This window comes from Ochotona curzoniae, unplaced genomic scaffold (assembly GCF_017591425.1).
Source record: "Ochotona curzoniae isolate NIBS_2020 unplaced genomic scaffold, NIBS_Ocur_1.0 contig_2210, whole genome shotgun sequence".
In the NCBI taxonomy this organism is placed as follows: Eukaryota; Metazoa; Chordata; class Mammalia; order Lagomorpha; family Ochotonidae; genus Ochotona; species Ochotona curzoniae.
Window position 1 is genome coordinate 24811368 of NW_024465369.1, and position 20369 is coordinate 24831736.

Consider the following 20369-nt stretch of genomic DNA (forward strand, 5'->3'; position numbering starts at 1 on the left):
TGGACATACCTGTAGCATTCCTCAGCAAGTATGTGGGCTGAGTCTGGGGGTGTACCAGACTGGGCTCGGCCTCCACTGGCACTCACAAGAACCAAACTGTAGGACAGCCTGGGATAAGTCAGCTAGCCACATGAGAGCTGGGTCTGGGCATGGGCTGGGAGGGGCTGGGTTGTAGCACCCACTGATAAGAACTGGAATGGATATGGGCCAGTTGGGCAAGGCTGCTGTAGCTGCTGGTGAATGCTAAGACAGGAAACAGGCCAAGTCAGGCTGCGCCAAGCATCCACCAGTGTGTGTGCGAGATCTCTACTTGAGAGATATCCTCATAGAGAAGCACTCATAGAGTTCAAGATCTGGGGCTGGGAATGGCACTAATAGAGAATTGGTGGGCACTCCTGTTTTGGGCTGCATCTCCCACTGGTGAGATTGAGAATTAGGGTTGGAGGTGGACCTGCATGCATAATGCAGCAATACCCACCAGCACACATGTGGGCTGGATAGCAGAGTTGGTTGGGCTGAGCTAGGCTACAGTGGGTATATAAGGTGGGTATAAAAGCTGGATGGAGTGCAGGATGAACCTGATCAGTCTTCTGTACACATCAGCATGTGCAGGAACTGGGAATGGGGGCCCTGGCCTGGTGGGGGTTTTGGGGGCTTGCACCAACTAGGGTGCAGTTCCCACTGGTGTGTGTAAGAGCTAAGTATGTGATGGGCAGGGTTAGGCTGGATTGCAACATCTGTTGGTTTGTGTATAAGATGGGGCTGAGGACAAAAGAGACTGGGTGACTGCAACCACTAATGTGTGTGTGTGTGTGTGTAGGCTGATGTAGATGATGGACTGGGCCAGACCCTACCCTGGCTGGCATACACAGGAGTCTGGTCTAAGGTCACCTCAAGCGAGGTTTCTTGGGGAAGCCACCTAACTAGACAGCTGGACTCAAAATTCCAGCCACACCTCAACCCTCCTATCCTAATCAGTGGTCCACCTGCTACACATCTTTCTCAACTATGTAAACAACATCAAAAATAAAATGATTTTTTCAAAGAAAATAGGTTTCTGTTTGGAAGAATGAAATTGGATTAGGTAGATTTTGTTACTGATGTTTGCATGAATCTAATGATTGTGGAGAAGTCATTGGTACTTGAAATTAATCATAGAATAGAATTTTAAAATGGTTACACTTTCTAATTTTGAAGGAAAAAATGAAAAATATGCTGTTAACTTTCAACTATTCTGACTCCAGCTCATATAAACCAGATAAAAATTTCAGCACTTGAGGAAATTGTAGAGGATTCTGCTGTAATGCAGATAAAGATTCAGTAAATTTATTAGTGGTGTGGTTCTGGGTTGATTGTCCAGATAAGAAAATAATGCAGGGCATAAATGATGGGAGTGATGGCTCAGGACAGAGGTGGCATGACTGAGGTCATTTCTTTTTTGCCATTACTGCAGTGGTCACTTCTTTTCCTGTGCAACTGAAAGAACAAAATTCATAATTTTTAAGAGCTTCTCTAGTATTGAAGATAATACACAAAGTTATAAGATGGAATCAATTTAGAAATCACCATTGTAGATTCACATTTCATAAATATAAATTCTTCTTTCATTTAAAAAATTATTTGTATAAAAGGAACAAATTTCAGGTTTTTGATATATATACAGTTTCCAGAACCTATTGATCTCAACCTTCTTCCTCCTCCATATTTTAATTTTAAAATGATATACCTTCAGTTTGCTTCATAACCACAAGTTCAACTTTCCTCTAAATAAATTTAGCAAGTTGTAAGTAGTTAAAACCAGTGTTCCTGAAGAGTAATAAGAACCACAACCAATAATCAGTTCTCAAAATATTAGTTTTGTTCATGTACATGACATTTTATTCTGTATATTAGTTGCCACAAATCAGGGGGAACATTGAATGTCTGTTAATTTAATTAATGTTTCTCATTTATTTGTATATATTTAGCTAATAGAGCTACTAGTATAATTTAGCATCTTGAGTGCAGCTTGTAGAAATGCCAAGTGGTTATAAATATCTGTTAAGTCTCAGGTGCAGTGTAGTGGAAAGTGCTGCTCAATAACAACAGCTTGTGGAATGCATTCATTTATTCACATACATTATAAATCTTGATGAATATTTTATAAAACACATTTTCTCCCTCTGATAAGGTTGCCCTGTAATCTCTCTCTGTTTTATCTTCCTTTCCTATTGCCTTAATCAAGAGCAAATAATTTTATTGGTTCTGTTCACCTCCTAATTTTGTATAAGATATAGTCAGCACAGTCTTTTTTTTTTTTTATTACTCTTAGTGGTGTCTCTCCCATCCTCCCCATTCTATTTTTACTGGGCCTACTCCAGTTCTCCTGGATTCTGTGTATTGTACAGTCTTACCCACAACTCAGCCTCCTTAATATTGCTGAAGTGCCTCTTATGAACCTAATTTCTCCTTCCCATGATAAGCCGCAGTGAAGGACATTAGACCCCTATGACTAGTCACCATCAGGATTCTGAGGAGAGTAAAAACTTGAATTTAACTAATTTTTATTTTTTGTCTCTGTGTCTGTGTTGGAATAGTAGTATAAGATTAGAAAAATAGAAATGCATTAATAATTTTAAAATTATTTCTTCCTGTTGCCTTTTAATAGGTTTGTAGAGGATAGTGCTGATAAATAATTACATGATGCTTAAATTTTAATTTTACATAAGCAATGTTTTTTTTTTTTGGTAAAGGCATGTCTCATACAATATTTTATGTATTGCTTTTCTCTTTACTAAAACTGGAAACCCTAGTAATGGATGTCACAACGAAACATCCATACCCCCTTTAAAAATTAAAGCCTTTATTTACTCATTTGTCAGTGGTATGGACTGTTGCTGGCTGACGCCTCGATTTCCTTCCCACAAATTATTATCAACTCAAAGAACCTATGTCTTGTGTATTGGAACTACATTCCTAGTGGTATATTGAATTAAGTGAATGGACAATGATTGAATATATAGGCATGGGTCCTTTCTCTCAACTTATAACACCTCTGAAGGACTTTCTAAGCTTGTGGAATGAATTGCAATCCTTATAGCATCTGCATCATAAATTTTCTCGTCCTCTAACCAAGTCCTGCTTCTTAGAATCTCTCACGGGTGTCGGCACTGTCAGTCCTATTCCACAAATTTTATGCACACAAATATCTACTTCAATTTAATTTCTGGGAAGCTCAATATTCCCATTGATCATTCCCTTGATTCCTCAACAGAAAGACAAACCCACTTGGTAGTTTGCAGGACACTCTGATTCTTTACCTTCCAGCATTAATAACTATTGATTAAGAATTGAGGGCTCAGAAACACTTGCCTTCACCATAACTGTAAATGAAAATCAGTATTGCACCTGAGGGGAAGATGGTAGAGATTAGTGCTAACTTTCTATAATTAGAAAGTAGAAAGATATATATATATATACACATATATATATACACATATATATATACACACATATGTATGTATACACACATACACACATATACATATACACATATACATAGATATAGATACAGATATGACTTACTTCCAGAACATACAAAGCATATTTCTATCTCAGTGATAAAAAAGCAAGCAACCCAATTATAAAATGGGACAAAATCTTAACAAAGATCTCACCAAACAAGTAAACAGGTAGTAAATAAGCAAGTGAAGAATCCTTTTGCATACCAACAACCTGTTTGCCCTGTCCCTTTTACAAGACTTCAGCTTTATTCCAAACAGCACCTCTTCTGTATTCTTAAAATTACACCAGGGGACACAGCCTTGGTCATTTATGATTCATGGACCATTGTCAATTAAATAGGCTTTGAGGTAACTGGATTGATAATGCATTTGCTGAGGTAGGTGATAAATAGTCATACTTGAGAGCAAAGAGAAGGGTTAGTTTCATGGATTTACTGCCTTTGCCAAGGTGCTGGGAGGGATGTTCAGCTTAGTACATCTAAGAAGTAGCCAGCAATGTTGATTAACAATCTAAGAAAGAGTTTCTGCCATCAAAATGCAGCTCTCAGAGCCTGTAACATGTGTGCAAATAGAGACAGTAATTGTAGAATTAGTAGTAGCAGTATGGTAGTTGAAATCATGAAGCTGAGAAGAAATCCTGAACCTTGAATGGGTAAACGGAAGAGAATCAGCAAAGGAAATGGGAGAAAACAATGAAGAGAAGGAGGAAAAGGGCCAAAGAGAAAGTATTGCATCTAAGTGGTATCAAGTGCAACAGATAAGGGATACAATTTAAAAACCCCATGGAATTTGGCATTATTAGGGACCTTGATAAAAGTCAGTTTTATTAGTTTTATTTTCATATACTAACTTGTGAAGGGGAAGGAATTGATAATGGTAACACAGTTGAGGGTAGATTTTTTTTTTTTAAACAAGAGCCATATAATTAAAGTACAGTGAATAGACACAGAGATGACTAAGACAGTTAATTTATATTTATAAAATAGATAATAAAATGACTATTATAAGCACTTATAATAGTATGTGTGCTTGGTCTGATAAATTCAGATAGTTTTGGTCTTCCTTTGGTATTCTTCCAAGTTATAGTGCCAACTCCAAGCTTTATCTATGATAAACACTCGAATGATTTGCTGGGTTCCATTTGATTTTCCGTTTTCATGCAAATCCTCACCTTCTGTGTCCTGAAGTAGTTCAGATTTTTTATTTGTGTATTTGTTTCCTTATGAAGGTCATCGGACACTATTTATTGGGGTTCATGTGCCCCTTGGAGGAAGAAAGAGCCATCGACGTCATAGGCATCGTGGTCATAAACACAGAAAGAGGGACCGAGAAAGAGACTCAGGTGCAGAGGATGGAAGGGAGTCACCGTCTTTTGGTAAGAATCTTTCTTGTTTTGATTATATTCTTTATTGTAATATACCCATTTTTACAATCCCCAACTTGCAGCAATATTTCGTAAAAACAATTTATGTCTTTATAAAGCACATTGGGCAGGCTGGGAAGACATGAGAGAGAAAAATGCTAATCTTTTTTCTTTTCTCTTACATATCTGCCTTTTCATGGTGAAAATAGATTTAGACTTATGGTACAGGAACCACAATGAAGCCATGCAAGTAATAGTTGCTGCTCTAATTTAAAAACCCAAGCAAAAACTGTCTTTTTTAAAGTTCCCATTTACACTCTTGTTGATGCTGCCCAAATTGTCTTAAGATATTCCACTGTTTTAATGTTTTATTTTCTTAAGTGTACACAGAATACCAAAACCCACATTGTTGTGGATATTGTCCATTCCTGAGTGCTATAATAGTCCATGAACATGAAATAGTCTAGAATCTGACTTTCAATTCCTTGAGCTTCTCATCTCCCTTGACCTTCTCTTGTCTCAGCACTTAGCTCACTTTCTCACCCATAGCTTCTTCAGCTCTGAAGGCACTAGTTAAGCCACGTGGCTGTCTCATCATAGCTTCTCTTCTTCATGCTTGTTTGTCCACCTATTTAGCCTCTGAATTTTCTACCCACAGCTATCATTTTTTTCATATTCTACAGAGACTTCATATCCTTTCATATAGGTAATGCCTTTGCTAATATTCCAAAGCTAGTATATTCTAAATGCCTTAGGTATACTGTTTTGCTTTTATTTATACCTTCACCTGCTCTTTCATAACAATACTTAAGTCAGAGTTCCCTTCATGTCTACTTTCTGCCTGTTTCCCCAAGCCAACACATTGGCCTAAAAATAGTCAAAAGGTTGCGGTGTAAACATTGTGAGATGCTGACTCGAGTTGACCTGCAATAGCTCCTCTCAATTCTATTGCATTCATTTGCTTTCTGAAATGCTTAGTTTTTCAACCTTCTTTAAAGTTCTCCTTCATCATTCTTAACAGATTACCTTGTTTCCTACTTTAGACAGTAAATACATTATTAGAAAGAACTCATTTAATTTCCCTCCTATTAAACATATTGTTATATATGCCTTCATCAGCAACCACACTCTTTTCTCTTAATATAATTCTCCTCATTATATTTTATTTCCTCTTACTATTTAAGAATAGTTGTACAATTTATGATTGAATTGATGTCTTACTCTTAATTAGATTGTTCTCATCCTTTTGTAAAAAGATTATAGATTTTTTCCTTTTTAAACAGATATCTATCCTCTCTCAGGCCCACATTCTTTTTCTGGTAGTTCAGAGATTAAATAAGTCAATTCCATATAAAAGTTTGATGTATGAATTTATATTAACAAACCAAAATATTGTTTTATTTATTATTTGTTTTCTTTAAGGGTTGCAATGAGGCCTGTTTAATTTTTTCCAATTTTGCTTTTGGGTTTATGTCTTTTAAGTTTGAATGTGTTCAAACAATTTTCTTTGTCTCCCTAAAACAAAACAGAACAAAATCAAACAAAACAAAACAAAATCAAACGTGTTAAGATAGGGCTAATGGTTCATGTACTGAAAAACTTTTGAAGCTATGTGAAGTCTTTTTTTACTTGGGGTATTGTTTTCCTATTGTAACCAATTCTGTTCCATTTGCTTTGATATATTTTTTTTTGTGACTAGGGTTTCCAATATCTCCTCTTTATCCTGTTCTTATTTTAAAAGGTAGTGTCTCCTATTACCATTTAATTATCTGTCATATTGTTTCTGCATTTTACTACTATAATGGATTTTGATATTGTGGTTGCATGTTCTTGAATTTTTTCTCATATCTTTTATTTTACATGTCTTTTTTTCTTTTCTAACATCCATTTGTTTCTCTGATAAAGTCTATATTGTCACAGTCTATTCAGGATAACTAGTAATTTCTGAACATTTTTTGTGTTCTGAAGTAGATAATTTTCAGAAGAATAATTTTACTATTATCTTTCATAAAATCTCACTTTTTTAAACTGGGCGAAAGTGTTCCTGCTATATCATCCTAGCAAAGAAATGTTTTGGAGTGCTTTCCTACTTTTGCCAAGTGTGGATGGTTACTGGTGGCAGAGTGTATAAAGCAAAATTGTCTGGATGTCTTCTCATCTCAGTGTGATGGATGGCTGTCCCAGAGTCAGTGAGCCGAGGCTAAAGGATGGACTAAGTGTTTCCTGCACCTTCTGGTTTTTTATGTTTTTGAGGTTAGAATTGTGAGTGTAGTGAAGAGACAACTAGGAATATGTTTCTTCTTTTAAGCTGCATCTGCTTACAATTAATAGACTCCCTCTTAGATTCTGGGAATTGGAGTAAGATTTAGCAGTGGTTTCATCATCTAACATTTGGAAAATATATTCATACACTCTCAGAAGTGCTTAGTAAACAATTAAAAATAAAATGTATGTATCATCATTTGTTTCTTCCTTCTACTTTTGTTGTTATTTTCTTCTTTTTTTTCATTATTATTTTTTATGATATGGTTCCACAGGCACAGGGATTCCCCCATTCCTCCATTTCCTCCCCACCGTTTTCTCCAATATTATCGCAATAGATAGTCCTTCAGCAAAAGTCACAAGTCTGCCATTTTGTTGTTTAAGTATTTGATGGCGGTTTAGGCGTAGGCAGTGGTAGGAAATCTAGTATTCTGTTGTCAAAGTAAAACAGTCTCATTGGGAATCCTCTGTTTATTTGAGAGTAGAGATGTGTACTGCAACATATCTTCACTGTCCAGTATGCTAGTGTCTGTTATACAGTTGCATTACATCTGTTTTTCTGTAGCAGTGGTTCTTGATATTGACTGTGATCAGTTCTAAAAACATAGTGAAACTCAAGCTGCATACTAATCAGAATCTCTGTGCATGGGACCCAAGCAAGTGTGGGTGTTTTAAAAAAATGTACCCCAGATGTTTCTGCTGTGTAACTGAGATTTAGATGCAGTGTTGTAGAAGCTTTGCCATTCCAAGTGTGGTTCATACATCAACAGTATTGGCATCAAGCTCATCATATTAGACCTTACCCTAGATTTCTTGAATCAGAATCTGTTTATTAACAGTATCTTAGATAATTTCTATGCAGGCTAAAATTTAACAAGCAGTCATTGGAAATATTTGTCAAACCATGTTACACTTCAGAATAATTTGAGCGGTTCTTAAAAATCGTTGATGCAGGGTCTCATTTTCTCAATTCCTGCGTATTTTCTTAAAATGTACCCCTCTGGGTGATTTAGCATCCATGCAGGATCGAGAGTCATTATTCCTAAGAAGCTTCTGCCTCTTCTTTAGCAAAAACTTGGAAACAGGTCAAGTGGCCCAGATTCTTTCTCTAATGTGTCAGCCACTATTTTTTAATGCCAACTACCTCCTTTCTTCCCCAACCATCTGAATGTCTTTATTAACATTTAGAACTAGGATCTGTTCTTTTACAGGGACAAATGTCTGCCACCCTCGTGATCTCCAGACAGGAGAACTTCCTAGATTTTGCTTGAGAAAAAAAGAAAAAGCTCTTAAGAATTAATTTGTCTTTGTTTCATGTACTGTGACCAGTTCAGATGTTTGATAATCAAGTACTCAATTATACTCTGAGACTGAACCATGTCCTAAACATCATTCTACCTGACTTGTGCTTTGATATTCTTCGTAATCCAATTTCTATGCTGAATGCCTCACAGAAAAATTTCTGACTACGTAAATATTAATTTTACTAGGAAGGGTTATGGATGAAATTTTTTGAAGCTTTCCTACAGGAGCCCAAAAATTCTTGACAACTCAGTAGTTCAAGATATACAGGAAATAAGAAATTCTAGGAAACCGGAGTCCCTCTTCTGGAGACCTAAAAGTTTTAGGTGGTGGATTCTAATGTGGGCTGTGGAGACATGGGATAATTTGGGTCCAAATCTCTGGAGAAAGCACCAGTTTAACAAAAAAGAGTTTTGAGGAAATGTTTCAATTCTGTGCCTCTTTAATAGTTTATGACTCATGATGACATCAACAGAATCACATTTTGTTATATGATCCAATCATGTAATACAATCATTGCTGTTAAGGACATGACTGTGCTAGTGGTTAAAGAGTGGGGCTTTTCTATAGCCCAGAGTAATTGTATGTACATCACAGATTGTAATGACTCAATGCAAAGATAGATCCAACTTTTGCCTGTGTGGTAAAAGTGGTGATGATGTTGTGGCTTTATGAAAAAAATCTATGTACGTACAAATACATTCAGCTTACTTTTACCTCTGAACTTAAAAATATTCATTTACTATTTGTCTTACAGAGAGTGATAATCAGAAACTTCTAAAATTTTGCATCGTTATTTTTAATGTCATCTTTTATTGACCTGCTATAATTTTAAAGTATATTTCAACTGGCAGCAGAGATGAGCTGTTTAAAAATGACAAGATGAAACATAAGCTTGAAGTCAATGAAAATGCAAGAATACTTTAATGTTAAATTTTCCCTCAGTTTCCTATGAAAGTATATAAAAGATTATAAGATAAAATCAATTTGACCTAGTTAACCTACAAGCAGTAGAGTAAATACAAATAACCCGGAGATTATATATATGGTAAACAAAGACACTGTGTAAACTAGCACAGCTCTGGAATATGCCTAAAATATTTCTAATGTTAGATGTAAATTGTACAGATGCTTCAGGACTAATTACAGGAATATAGAAAATGTGACTTCAAAGAGCTATCTTTGATCAATAAAAATTCTGTTCTTACATTTTCATTAAATTTTTTTGTTCTTGGTTCTGTTTAATTAAAATTACATATAAAACATGGCAAAAAGGAGTGCAATAGTTGAGAATACAATTAAGATTAATGACAAAAATTAATCTTTTATATAATTTTTGGAACTATTGAAATGTTATATTCATTTAATGGCTTCCTATTTTACAAAGAATGACAATTTTGCATCTTCCATATTTCTCTATTATATGTAATTGCATTTTATTTTTAAATTATAAATGTGATTCATGGTGTCTGTAAAATATTCTTGTGATCTGTAAGGCACACGTGGGTGTAATCTCATGTCCTCAATCATGTGCTCCACTCCAGAGGAGATCATTTTGACATTTCAATATATGTTTTTGCCTGCAATGTTATATGCAGTTTTGGACAATATTCTATGGTTTCATTTATGAATAATTTTTTTTAACAAAAAATTATCCATTGCATTTTGAGGACTTACCATAATTTTAAATTGCTCTAAAACTTAAATCTGTATGTAACTTGAATTTACTTATGCCTGATTTTCTTCCCTGTATGCAGATATAACTTCAAAAGCGTAGTTGGTTCCCAGCTTTTGCATTAGTTCGTCAGAAATGTCAACCTCATTAAAACATGAATATTGCATTTTGCATGAAAAGAACTTAAAAACATCAGGATTGTAAAATGATGAGCCTGCATGTTTAATTGGATCATTAAGAAAGAACAGCCAGGTGGTAGTGATGTCCTTTTATTATAGGAGACAGCAATAAAATTTGCATAGTATTTTCTGTAGCATCAGAATTGGTAGCCACCAATGCTCCTTGTCCCAGACCCTGTCAAAATTGCCGATATTTTCTCTGTAACAGTACAGAACCATCAAATACTTTGGCTCCAAGAATTTGAGTAATAGTTTTTTTTTTCCCCTGTAAAAGCTTGTCATTAATATCTAGATTAAATGCTATCTACAAACAAGATAAACAATTAGGTTTTCTTTCTTTTTTTTAAGATTTATTAATTTTTATTGGAAAGGCAGATGTACAGAGAGAAGGAGAGACAGAAAGATCTTCTGTTCCCAAGTACCCGCAATGATAGGATCTGAGCTGATCCAAAGCCAGGAGCCAGGAGCTTCTTCCAGTTCTTCCATGTAGGTGCAGGGTCCCAAGGTTTTGGGCCATCCTCTACCTCCTTTCCAGGCCACAAGCAGGGGGTTGGATGGAAGTGGAGCAGCTGGGGGTATGAACCAATGCCAATTTGGGATCCCAGCAGTTACAAGGCGAGAATTTAGCCACCAGGCTATTGTGCCAGGCCCCAACAATTAGGTTTTTATCCCAAGCAAAATGTACAAAGGTGTAGCAACTATTTCAAACATCTTTAATGTTAAAAAATATCTTTATTAAATATTTTCAGTTTCAGTTATTTTTCTTTGAATGCTTTTTGTTTGTGCTGGACAAAACTGGTACAAATTGGTTTATGTAAATTACCTCTAAAGACAAAGTATGATTTGAAAATCATGATTTATTTCTGTCTCATAATGTGTAAACATGTGTAAACATAACATGATGCCTTGAGTCATTATTCTGCCTTAGTTATTTTTCTGGAAAGATTGATTTATTGATTTGAAAGGCAGAGGTAGAGGTAGATTGATCTTTGCTCTACTGTTTCACCCCTCAGATGGTTCCAATGACCAAAAGTGTCCCAGGCCCAAACCAGGAACCAGGAACTTTTTGTTCTCTCACATAAGTGTTTGGGCCCAACACAGCAGCGAGATGAATTATAAGTGGAGCAGCAGAGATTGAAAGTATAATTCATGTGGGATACAGGAATACAACTTAATTGTTAAGCCGCAATGCTGACTCAATCATTCTAATTTTTTACAATTGTCATTATTATTTTCCATGATGCAATTTTGTAGGTACAGTCATTGTTCTTAATTGAAGACATTGTGAGTTCTATTTAGTAAAAAAAAAAAATAAAATCGTGCTCCATTAAAATCTAATACACTGTGTCCCTGATTTGCTAGTCCTCCTCATCTTGATTGTTTCTTTTGCAAAGAGGAAACAATGCCCTCTGTCCATGCTCCCTTTTCAGAAAAGCATCCAGATGCTTCTTAAATAGATGATGCCTTTGTTAATGAAATGTGATTCGGAGTTCAGCTACTTGCCTTGATATCTTTTCAGAGTTACCACATGATTTTTTTGTATCTCAGGATGAGGATACTCCTCTTGGTATTTTTTTATTTTTGAGAAGAATTATTATATATATTTGATAGGCAGAAGAGAGAGTGAGAAACAGAGAGATATTTTATCCACTGGTTCACTCGTCAAATGGCTGCAGTGGCAGGGACCAGGCCTACTTTTATCTGATCTCCCATGTAGGTTTGGGATCCCAAGTATTTCTGCTATCCTCTACTTCTCTCCCAGGCACATTTATAGAGAGTTATATTGATAGTATAACAGCTGAGTCTCCAACTGGCATCTAATGCCATTATTACAAGTGACAGCTTACCTACTGTGCCACTAGACTACCCTCCAGGTACTCTTTACTATCAACAAAGGTTCTTGCATCATCCATAGGATCACAGATACCTACCTGCCCACAGGCAAATGTTTTCAATGCTTTATACGTTGCCAGTTACAGATCTTTGAATAGTTTATTTGTAATGGCTGACTGTTCCTACTTTAACTTCCAAGTTAGGTAATATGTAGGAATATTGAGACGTATCTCAATTTATTTTAAACTACAGTGTTCACTAGTGTTGAAATATACACATAAATTTGCAACTATTTGAACTAACTCACAAAAGTACCTATGTGATTGCCACTTCAGTTAGCACACTCATTTTCTCCCAGTGATGCTTGCCCTTTTCCTTCAATGATTCTCTGACTTTCCTTCTTAAATGGTTATTTGTTTTGTTATTAAAATTATTATGCAGACAAGCCTATCAGGAAATAAAGATACACTGCAGTATGCATTTCTACTTTGGAACAAAGGGAAGACTCCTAATGAAACTGTTAAATATACCTTGACAATATGATACCAAATTTTCTACTATTGCTAATAGCTACAGTGCCATGATATACTTAAAATGATAGGATGGTGGATTTGTGGCTGTTGCTGAAGGACCACACTATTGAGATGATTTGGGGAAAATAGTGGTGGGGAAGTGAGGGAAGGAGAAAGAGAAGATGGAAACAGGAACCCCTATACCTACAAAATCATATCCTGGAAAAAATAATAATAACAACTAAAACAATATTAAAGAAACAAAATTATTCAGGAGGATTTTGTAGCTCTGTATTCTGTTTGTGGAATTCACCAATGATTTTGGAGATAGCTGTAGTTTATTCATTTTCATTATTGATATATTTCTTTATGAGGCCTATTGCTGATGAATATTTGGATCATGTGCAGTTAACTACTGTGAATAATGGTACTGTAAACATTGTTGTGTATGGCTCCTGAGGCACATATGCATTTCTCTTACATAGGAGTGAAATTATTGCTCAGTTCTGTGCTATTCATATTTTCAAAATTAGTAGACAATGACAGTTTGCAAAAGTTGGGATATATATTTAAATTCACAGTAACAAAGCATGGGACCTTATGTTGTTTTACAACTTACCTAACATTTGATAATTTCATTAGTTTTTCAAGAATTTGTTATATATATGTACACATATGTATTTATGTTGGAAAGTCAAATATACAGAAAGAAACAGAGACAGAGAAGAAGATCCTCCGTCCATTGATTCACTACCCAAGCAGCCACAATGGCCGGAGCTGTGCTGATCTGAAGCCCAGATCCTTTTCCAAGTCTCCCATGTGGGTGCACGGTCCCAAGGCTTTGGGCCATCCTCGACTGCCTTCCCAGGTCACAAGCAGGGAGCTGGATGTGAATGGGCTGTTGGGATTAGAACGGACGCCCATATGGGACCCTGGCGTGTTCAAGGCGAGGACTTTTAGCTGCTAGACTATTGCACCAGGCCTGATCATTTCGTTCTTTTAATGTTAACCAACTGGATACTTGTGCAAAGTTGGCTAGTTGAGAAACTTTGTATGTGCTTTGTGGATAATTTGTGTATCTTCCTCTATAAAGACAAAGCTGTATGTCTTTTTTTCCCCCTGTTTTTTATTTTTATTTTAGCTTTTTAAAATTTTGATAATCTTACATATTTGATTAAGGCACAAAAGGTCAAGGGCTACAGGAAAGTGGATAAGATCATTGTTTCCACACTAATATCATTAAAAAAAAAAATCTGTATCTGGGGTAAGGGGAGAAACAAAGGGACAAGCCCCATCCAGCCTCCCACCCATCCCAGGTCCCCAATGTGGGGCATACTCCGAGGGTCCTGCTCAAGCAGTTTTGGTAGTTCAACAGTTCTGAATTGCTGCCAATCTTGCCATTCCAAGCATGATGAAATCTCTTCAGAATTCACTGGCTGATGTAGTCTCTTCATGGTTGAGGTTCTGAAATCAGCAGTTCGGTTAGAGGGATCTCCAAAGAAACTTCCTCTGAGGTGATCCCAGACTTGATTCTTGTGTGTGCTTGCCAGTACAGGGTCTGGCACAGTCTGTCACCCCAATCAGCTTATACACATTCTGGTCATTGCTAATTCTGGGTCAGTTCTGTTTCCAGGTCTGTCTTCCATGAGAACCAGTTGTTATTGCAGTCCAGCCTGATTCTGCCCACTTCATACTTTGCCCTCACACAAACCAGTGGGAACTGTAGTCTACTTATGGTGACTCCCTATAACCCCCACCATGCCTGCCCCCTACCCTGGTTTCCATGCTTGCCACCATGTACCCCAGACTTGTACAGTCTGTCCTACATCCCATTTAGCTCTCATACATGTCAATGGGCATTGAAGCTTAGTTTAACCCAATCAGCCCTACTATCCAGTCCACACACAAACTGGCAGGTGCGTGATTGTCCAGCAACCCCTGCCCCTGTCTTGGTTATCATGCTCTCCACTGGGAGTGATAACCCAAGAGGGAGGGGCCCACTATTTCCCAACGAGACCACTCCCATTCCTGGGTTATGCACTCTCCAGGTGGTTCTGTGGTTTATCTCGACAGATTTAGCCCCCAGTGCCAGCCTCTGCCAACTGATGCTGTGGCAAAGCCCAACCAACCCTCACCCACTCTAATTTTTGCTTGTACCAATCAGAACAGTCAGCCAAGCCTGGCTTTTCCCTGATTTAGCTCAGATGAGGCTAACAGATGTTGTAGCCCTGCCTGGTCTGGTTTGCTCCCATCCTGCTCCGGCCAGCAGAACCAGTAACATGCACACGGGGAGGGTCTGGGGATGAAGCACTGACAGGAGACCAGTGATGGTGAAAGTCTCTTGAAGTCTGTCTTTACTGCTCCTTCACCTCTGCTTATATACTCTTCCCCCTCACCCTCGTTTAGCAGGACATTGGATACAGATGAGTCCAATTAGTCTAGGTGTCCCCAGCCACAAGCCCGGTTCCTATTCCTGCTCAGTTCCTGTTCCTGCTTAGCCCAACTAGCACTAATCAACTCATTAGCCCATAACACCACCCCAACTCATGCTTTCCAGTGGGAGTGGCGGTACAGCAGGGGAGCCCACATTCCCCACACTCTATTCTGGTATTCGGATTTGTCAGCAGGTGATGTGTATTGGTTCAGCCTGGTCTGCCCCTGCCCCAGGCCCAATGTATGCCAGTGGGTATCTTTCTCTGGCCTGGTCTAGGTTGCTTCCTATTGTGGTTCTTGCGCTCACCTGCAGGGACTGTGTCTTGCCAGAAGTGTTGCCCAGACTGCTCCATCAGAACCTCTCCCTATGCCAGATCTTGCGCATACTGGTTGGTCCATAGGCCAGCCCTACTTAGTCCACCTCCTGTCCTGGCAGTAACAGTTGCCTTCCCTGACTGGCCTTCAATCCATTCCAGTTGTTAGTATTGGATGTTTCAGCCCAGCCAAGACTCATCTATACCCAGACACTGTTCACACATGGCTCAGTAGGAGTAGAGACCTAGTTTAGTCCATCCTACATCTACCCAGGTTCTCCAGAGCCCCAGATGGTGCTGGAGTCTAGCCCGGTTAGATGTGCCCAGCCCCAGTTCACACTTGTGCCAAGGGAGATTGCAGCCATATCCAGACCAGAATGCAGCCTCCACTCTAGTCCCCGCACTCACCAGGGGAACCTCAACATAGCTCAGGCTGTACTTTCACAGCTCCCTAACCAGGTCTATTCCCAGTCCTAGATTATGTATATGCCAATGGTTGCTCTGATCCAGTTGGCTTAGCCACTCACCTGTCTCAGCTTTTGCCTTGATGTTGTGGTCTAGTATCCCTGGCTCATGCAGACCAGTTGGTGTAAGAGCCTAGCTCAGCATGACCTGTGCTCCATTCTGATTTCTGTTCTTTGTTGTGAGTTAAGGTTTGCTTGGCCCTGCCGGTCTGCCGCCTTCCAGTTGCAGCTCACCCCACCCCACATCCTGTTTTAGGATGCACATTTGGATGCTGCTGCCTTGACCTGCCCAGACTATTGTTGGTTCCTTTATCCATGATGGTAGGTTCCATGGCCACATCTAGCTCAGCCCATCACCATCCCAACTCATGAGCTTACCAGTGGGACTGGTATTTCCACTGGATTTGGGCCCACACTTCCCCCACAGAATCTTCCCTTGCACCTGGTTATCTAGCATGCTTGTTAGTGTCTTGACCCTGCCTTGTGTGATCCACCCCTGTTCCATCAATCAGTCAGGTACTGATACCTAGCCCTGCCAGACAGGCCCCCATTCATAGCTTTCGTGTGGAATGGTGTGTGGCAGTCAATGATGCTCTGTGCAAACAGCCCATCTCAGGCCTTTGGGCTGGTGAAGCAGTCTGGTCCAAATAGATCTTATGGACTCTTCCCTCCAAACCACCAGGTCTCAGTCTCCATGCTTGCCAGAAAGTTATGTGACCCCATTGCTGGGAATCACCCAGGATTCATCCCTCACCTATGCTCACACTGGTCTTAGCCATGGATGTATCTAGGCAGCAATTACATATCCTAAAGACCCCAGAGCTTGCTGCAGGGTAGGTAGCAGGCAGAGCCTGGCGCGAAATAGGTGCACTGGCTGCCCAAAGCATAGGACTCGGTCACCACTTGGCAGCAGTGGCCATGGCCTGAGTCCCCAGCATTGGGTCCAGCCTGGCTGGGGCACCCCTTGCAGCAGCTGAACACTGCCCTGGCTTTTCCTGTCACAAGATGATAGCAGCAGGGCGGAGTCAGGGCTTTAATCCAGTTCCCAAACTTCCCTCATGGTTTACTTACCCTAAGGGAAGAAGTCTCTCTGACCTGGAATCAGTTAGGACTTAGTCACCTTTTGGCAGCAGAAACCATTACCTAAGTCCCCATAATTGGGTCCGGCCTGGCTGGGGCACCATCTGCAGTGGCCATGCTGCAGGAGGTTCCTTTCACCCCAGCCCCACGGCTGAGCAGTTGTATATCTCTTAGGCACTTTTTTCTTACTGGTTTGTAAAAGTTTTTTATATACAATGGTTGTAAGTCCTTTCTTATGTTACAGATGTTTTCTTATAGTTACTATTGTTATCTTTTGATATGCATGCAGATTTCAGAAGAGGCTAATAAGAGCCTGATCATTTTTCTCTAGGCAAACTTATTACCCATGTTGTCATTTATTTTTGTAACATATTTAAGTTAGTACTGAAACCAACCTGGATCTTGATCTATTATAGTCTTGGTTATAGTTTGTATTACAGCCAATTGTTATAATATGATTTCAGTGACTATGGTAAAAAAAACAACTATCAATATGGGAGCAACATTTGTACTAAGAAGATTCTTTTTGGTTTGATAGTACTGCATAAAAATACATCTTGAACCTTTATTGATTTGATATAGAAGTTGAATTCCTCTTTAAGATATTCAAATGGTAATTATTAAATGACTTTCATTATTACAGCCTATTATTTAAAAAATGAATAGTTATGAAATCACTTTTGTTTTGAGGCCAAAAAGATAGAAATAGAGAAATATGTGTTATTTTGAGTTCAAATAACATACCTTTTGTCGTGAAATAGATTATTCTTCTTTAATAAATTACCATTTATTACATCACTGCTGTTATCACTTTCTTTTGAATAACAGATACACTACCTCACACTTTCAAATTCTCTTTTTTCATAACTGTGAGGGTGCTATTTCCTCATGACCATTTTCTGACTAGCATTTAAAGGTGTGTAGTGAATAATCTTTTTTATTTTGCATTTTTATGGTATAATTCCAAAGGGTCTGTGATCACTACCCATTTCCTTAAATGAGAAGCCATGAAACAAAGTCAACAACAGGTATGAAGTTAAAACAATAACAACAAAAATTACAGTACCATGGAGTCGAAAAAAATGCACCACCGAATAACCAATGCATGATGAAGAAAACACAAAAGCCTCTTGAGAACAGATGGTATTTGTCCTTTTGGGACTGACTTATTTCACTGAGTGTAATGGTCTCTGGCTGGGATCATCTAGTTGCACATGGTATAATTTCATTATTTCTAATGGCTAAGTAATACTCCATGGAGTAGATGTACCACAGTTTCTTTCTTTTTTTTTTTTTTCACAGTTTTTTAACTACTTCTTTTTAGACAGACATCTGGATTGTTTCCATGTCTTTGATGTTGAAGATGGTGCTGTTGTAAATATAAAATTACAGTTCCCCTTCTCATATGCAGTTTTCATTTCCTGTGGGTATATTTCCAAGAGCAGGATAGCTGGGTCATATGGCAGGTTTATTTGCAATTCTCTAAGCCCTCTCCATACTGATTTTCATAGTGGTTATACTAGCCTACACACCCACCAACAGTGAAGAAGGGTACCTTTCTCCCCACATCCACTCGAGTAGGTGTTGTTGGTAGAGTTCTGGATGTAAGTCACCTCATTGGAGTTAGGTGGAACCTCAATGTGGTTTTCATTTGTATCTCCCTGATGGCATCTTTTCCTATGTCTGTCAGGCATTTGAATCTCTCCTTTTGAAAAATGTTCATTTCCTTCACTCATTTTTTTCACAGTTTTTTTTTTTCATTTTCCCTGGGTTTCTGAAACTCTATAAATCCTGGATAATAGTCCCCTATTAGTTGTGTAGTGTGAAAGAATTTCTCCCATTCCATTGGTTGCATCTTCACTTTATTGTTTCCTTTGCTGTATGGAAGCTTTTTAGTTTGATGTAGTCCCATTTGTTTATTTTGTCTTTGACTGCCTGTGCTTTTGACATCTTTTCTAAAAAGTCTTTCCCCATTCCTATATCTTGGAGAGTGCTTTCTATGTTCTCCTCTAATAGTTTGATGGATTCTGGGTGTAGATTTAGGTACTTGATCCATTTAGAGCTGATTTTTGTATAACGTGACAGGTGCAGGTCATGTTTCTTAATTCTGCAAGCTGCTATCCAGTTGTCCCAACAACATTTGTTGAAGAGACCAGGCTTTTCCCCTGGATTGTTTTCAGTTTTCTTATTGAAGATTAGTTGGCTATACATGTGTGGACTCCCTTCTGGTGGTTCTATTTTGTATTGATCTTCTCTGTTTCTGTACCAGTACCAGACTCTTTAATGACTGCTATTCATCAAAGTATGTCTTGAAGTTTGGAATTGTGATTTCTCCAGCTTGATTTTTATTCCCAGGATAGTTTTGGCTATTTGTGGTCTCTTGTGTTTCCAGATGAATTTTTGTATCTTCTTTTCTATTTTTTGAGAAGAATGTTGTTGGGATTTTGAATGGGATTGCGTTGAATCTGTATATTAGTTTTGGTAATATGTACATTTTGATGATGTTGATCCTGCCAATCCAGGAACATGGTAAGTTTCTCCATTTTTCAATGTCTTCTTTCTATTTCTTTAAAAAATGTTTCATAGTTTTCATCACAGAGGTCTAATTCCTAGATATTTAAAATTCCTCTCCACTATTTTAAAAGGGACTGTATTTACAATTTTTTTTTTCTCAGCCATGGGATTATTTGTGTATTACTAGTGCTTCAATTTGTGTTCTTTTATTTTGTTACTTGTTATACTGCAGGATACAAGGTAGTGAATAATGCTTTTGGCATGTAAAGGAAAATACTCAGACTTCTTAAAAGCTTATTTAATGCAATTTAACTTTGAAGCACTAGATGTGTAATACTATAGATGATAAGATATTGGTGAAAATAAAGGTGAATAAGTCATTGGAAACAGGAATGAGATAGAATGTTTGAGAGACACAGGAACAATACTAATATTGAGGCTTGGTTTCTTGAGATGTGACCTCTTTACACGTGAATTGGTAGCCAGAACACATTGTCCTCCAGCATAAAATTTTTAAGTGTGCCTGTCTTAAGTATATTGGAAAGATTTAGAAGATTTTTAGTGTAAATCTAAAGGCACAGTTTATGCTGCTATTTTATAACAATAATGCTGATTTTTTTCCCTAGAACATCTAGTCACAGGTTGATTAGATGTGTTTCATTTGATTCTGATTGGCTCAGGTTGAACAGTAGTAGTACTTTTAAGAAAATGACATGTTTGTATTTCAGATAAACTGTATCATAAATGTGTATGATTCACTATTTATTTTCTTAAGTACAGTTGATGTTTATGGCAATTAATCAGTCTTATTGAAGAAAACATTTAGGTTCCATTAATAAATTAGCATCCTTCTTTGAAGAGGCAATACATGATGAAACTTGGTTTTTCAACTCAATTCTCATTTGTTTAGCTAGAAAATTTAGCTTGAAAATTGC

At 37.9% G+C, this 20369-nt stretch overlaps 1 protein-coding gene across 8 annotated transcripts in view; it reads left to right on the plus strand.

Moving 5' to 3' along the window:
- Positions 1-20369, plus strand: part of SLC4A10 (solute carrier family 4 member 10) — a 247691-nt gene that overhangs the window by 108267 nt on the left and 119055 nt on the right. For all 8 annotated transcript variants that reach the window (XM_040971641.1, XM_040971645.1, XM_040971642.1 and 5 more), the window contains exon 3: positions 4732-4878. In XM_040971641.1, the coding sequence (XP_040827575.1) occupies positions 4732-4878 (147 nt within the window). The remainder of the gene's footprint in view (positions 1-4731; positions 4879-20369) is intronic.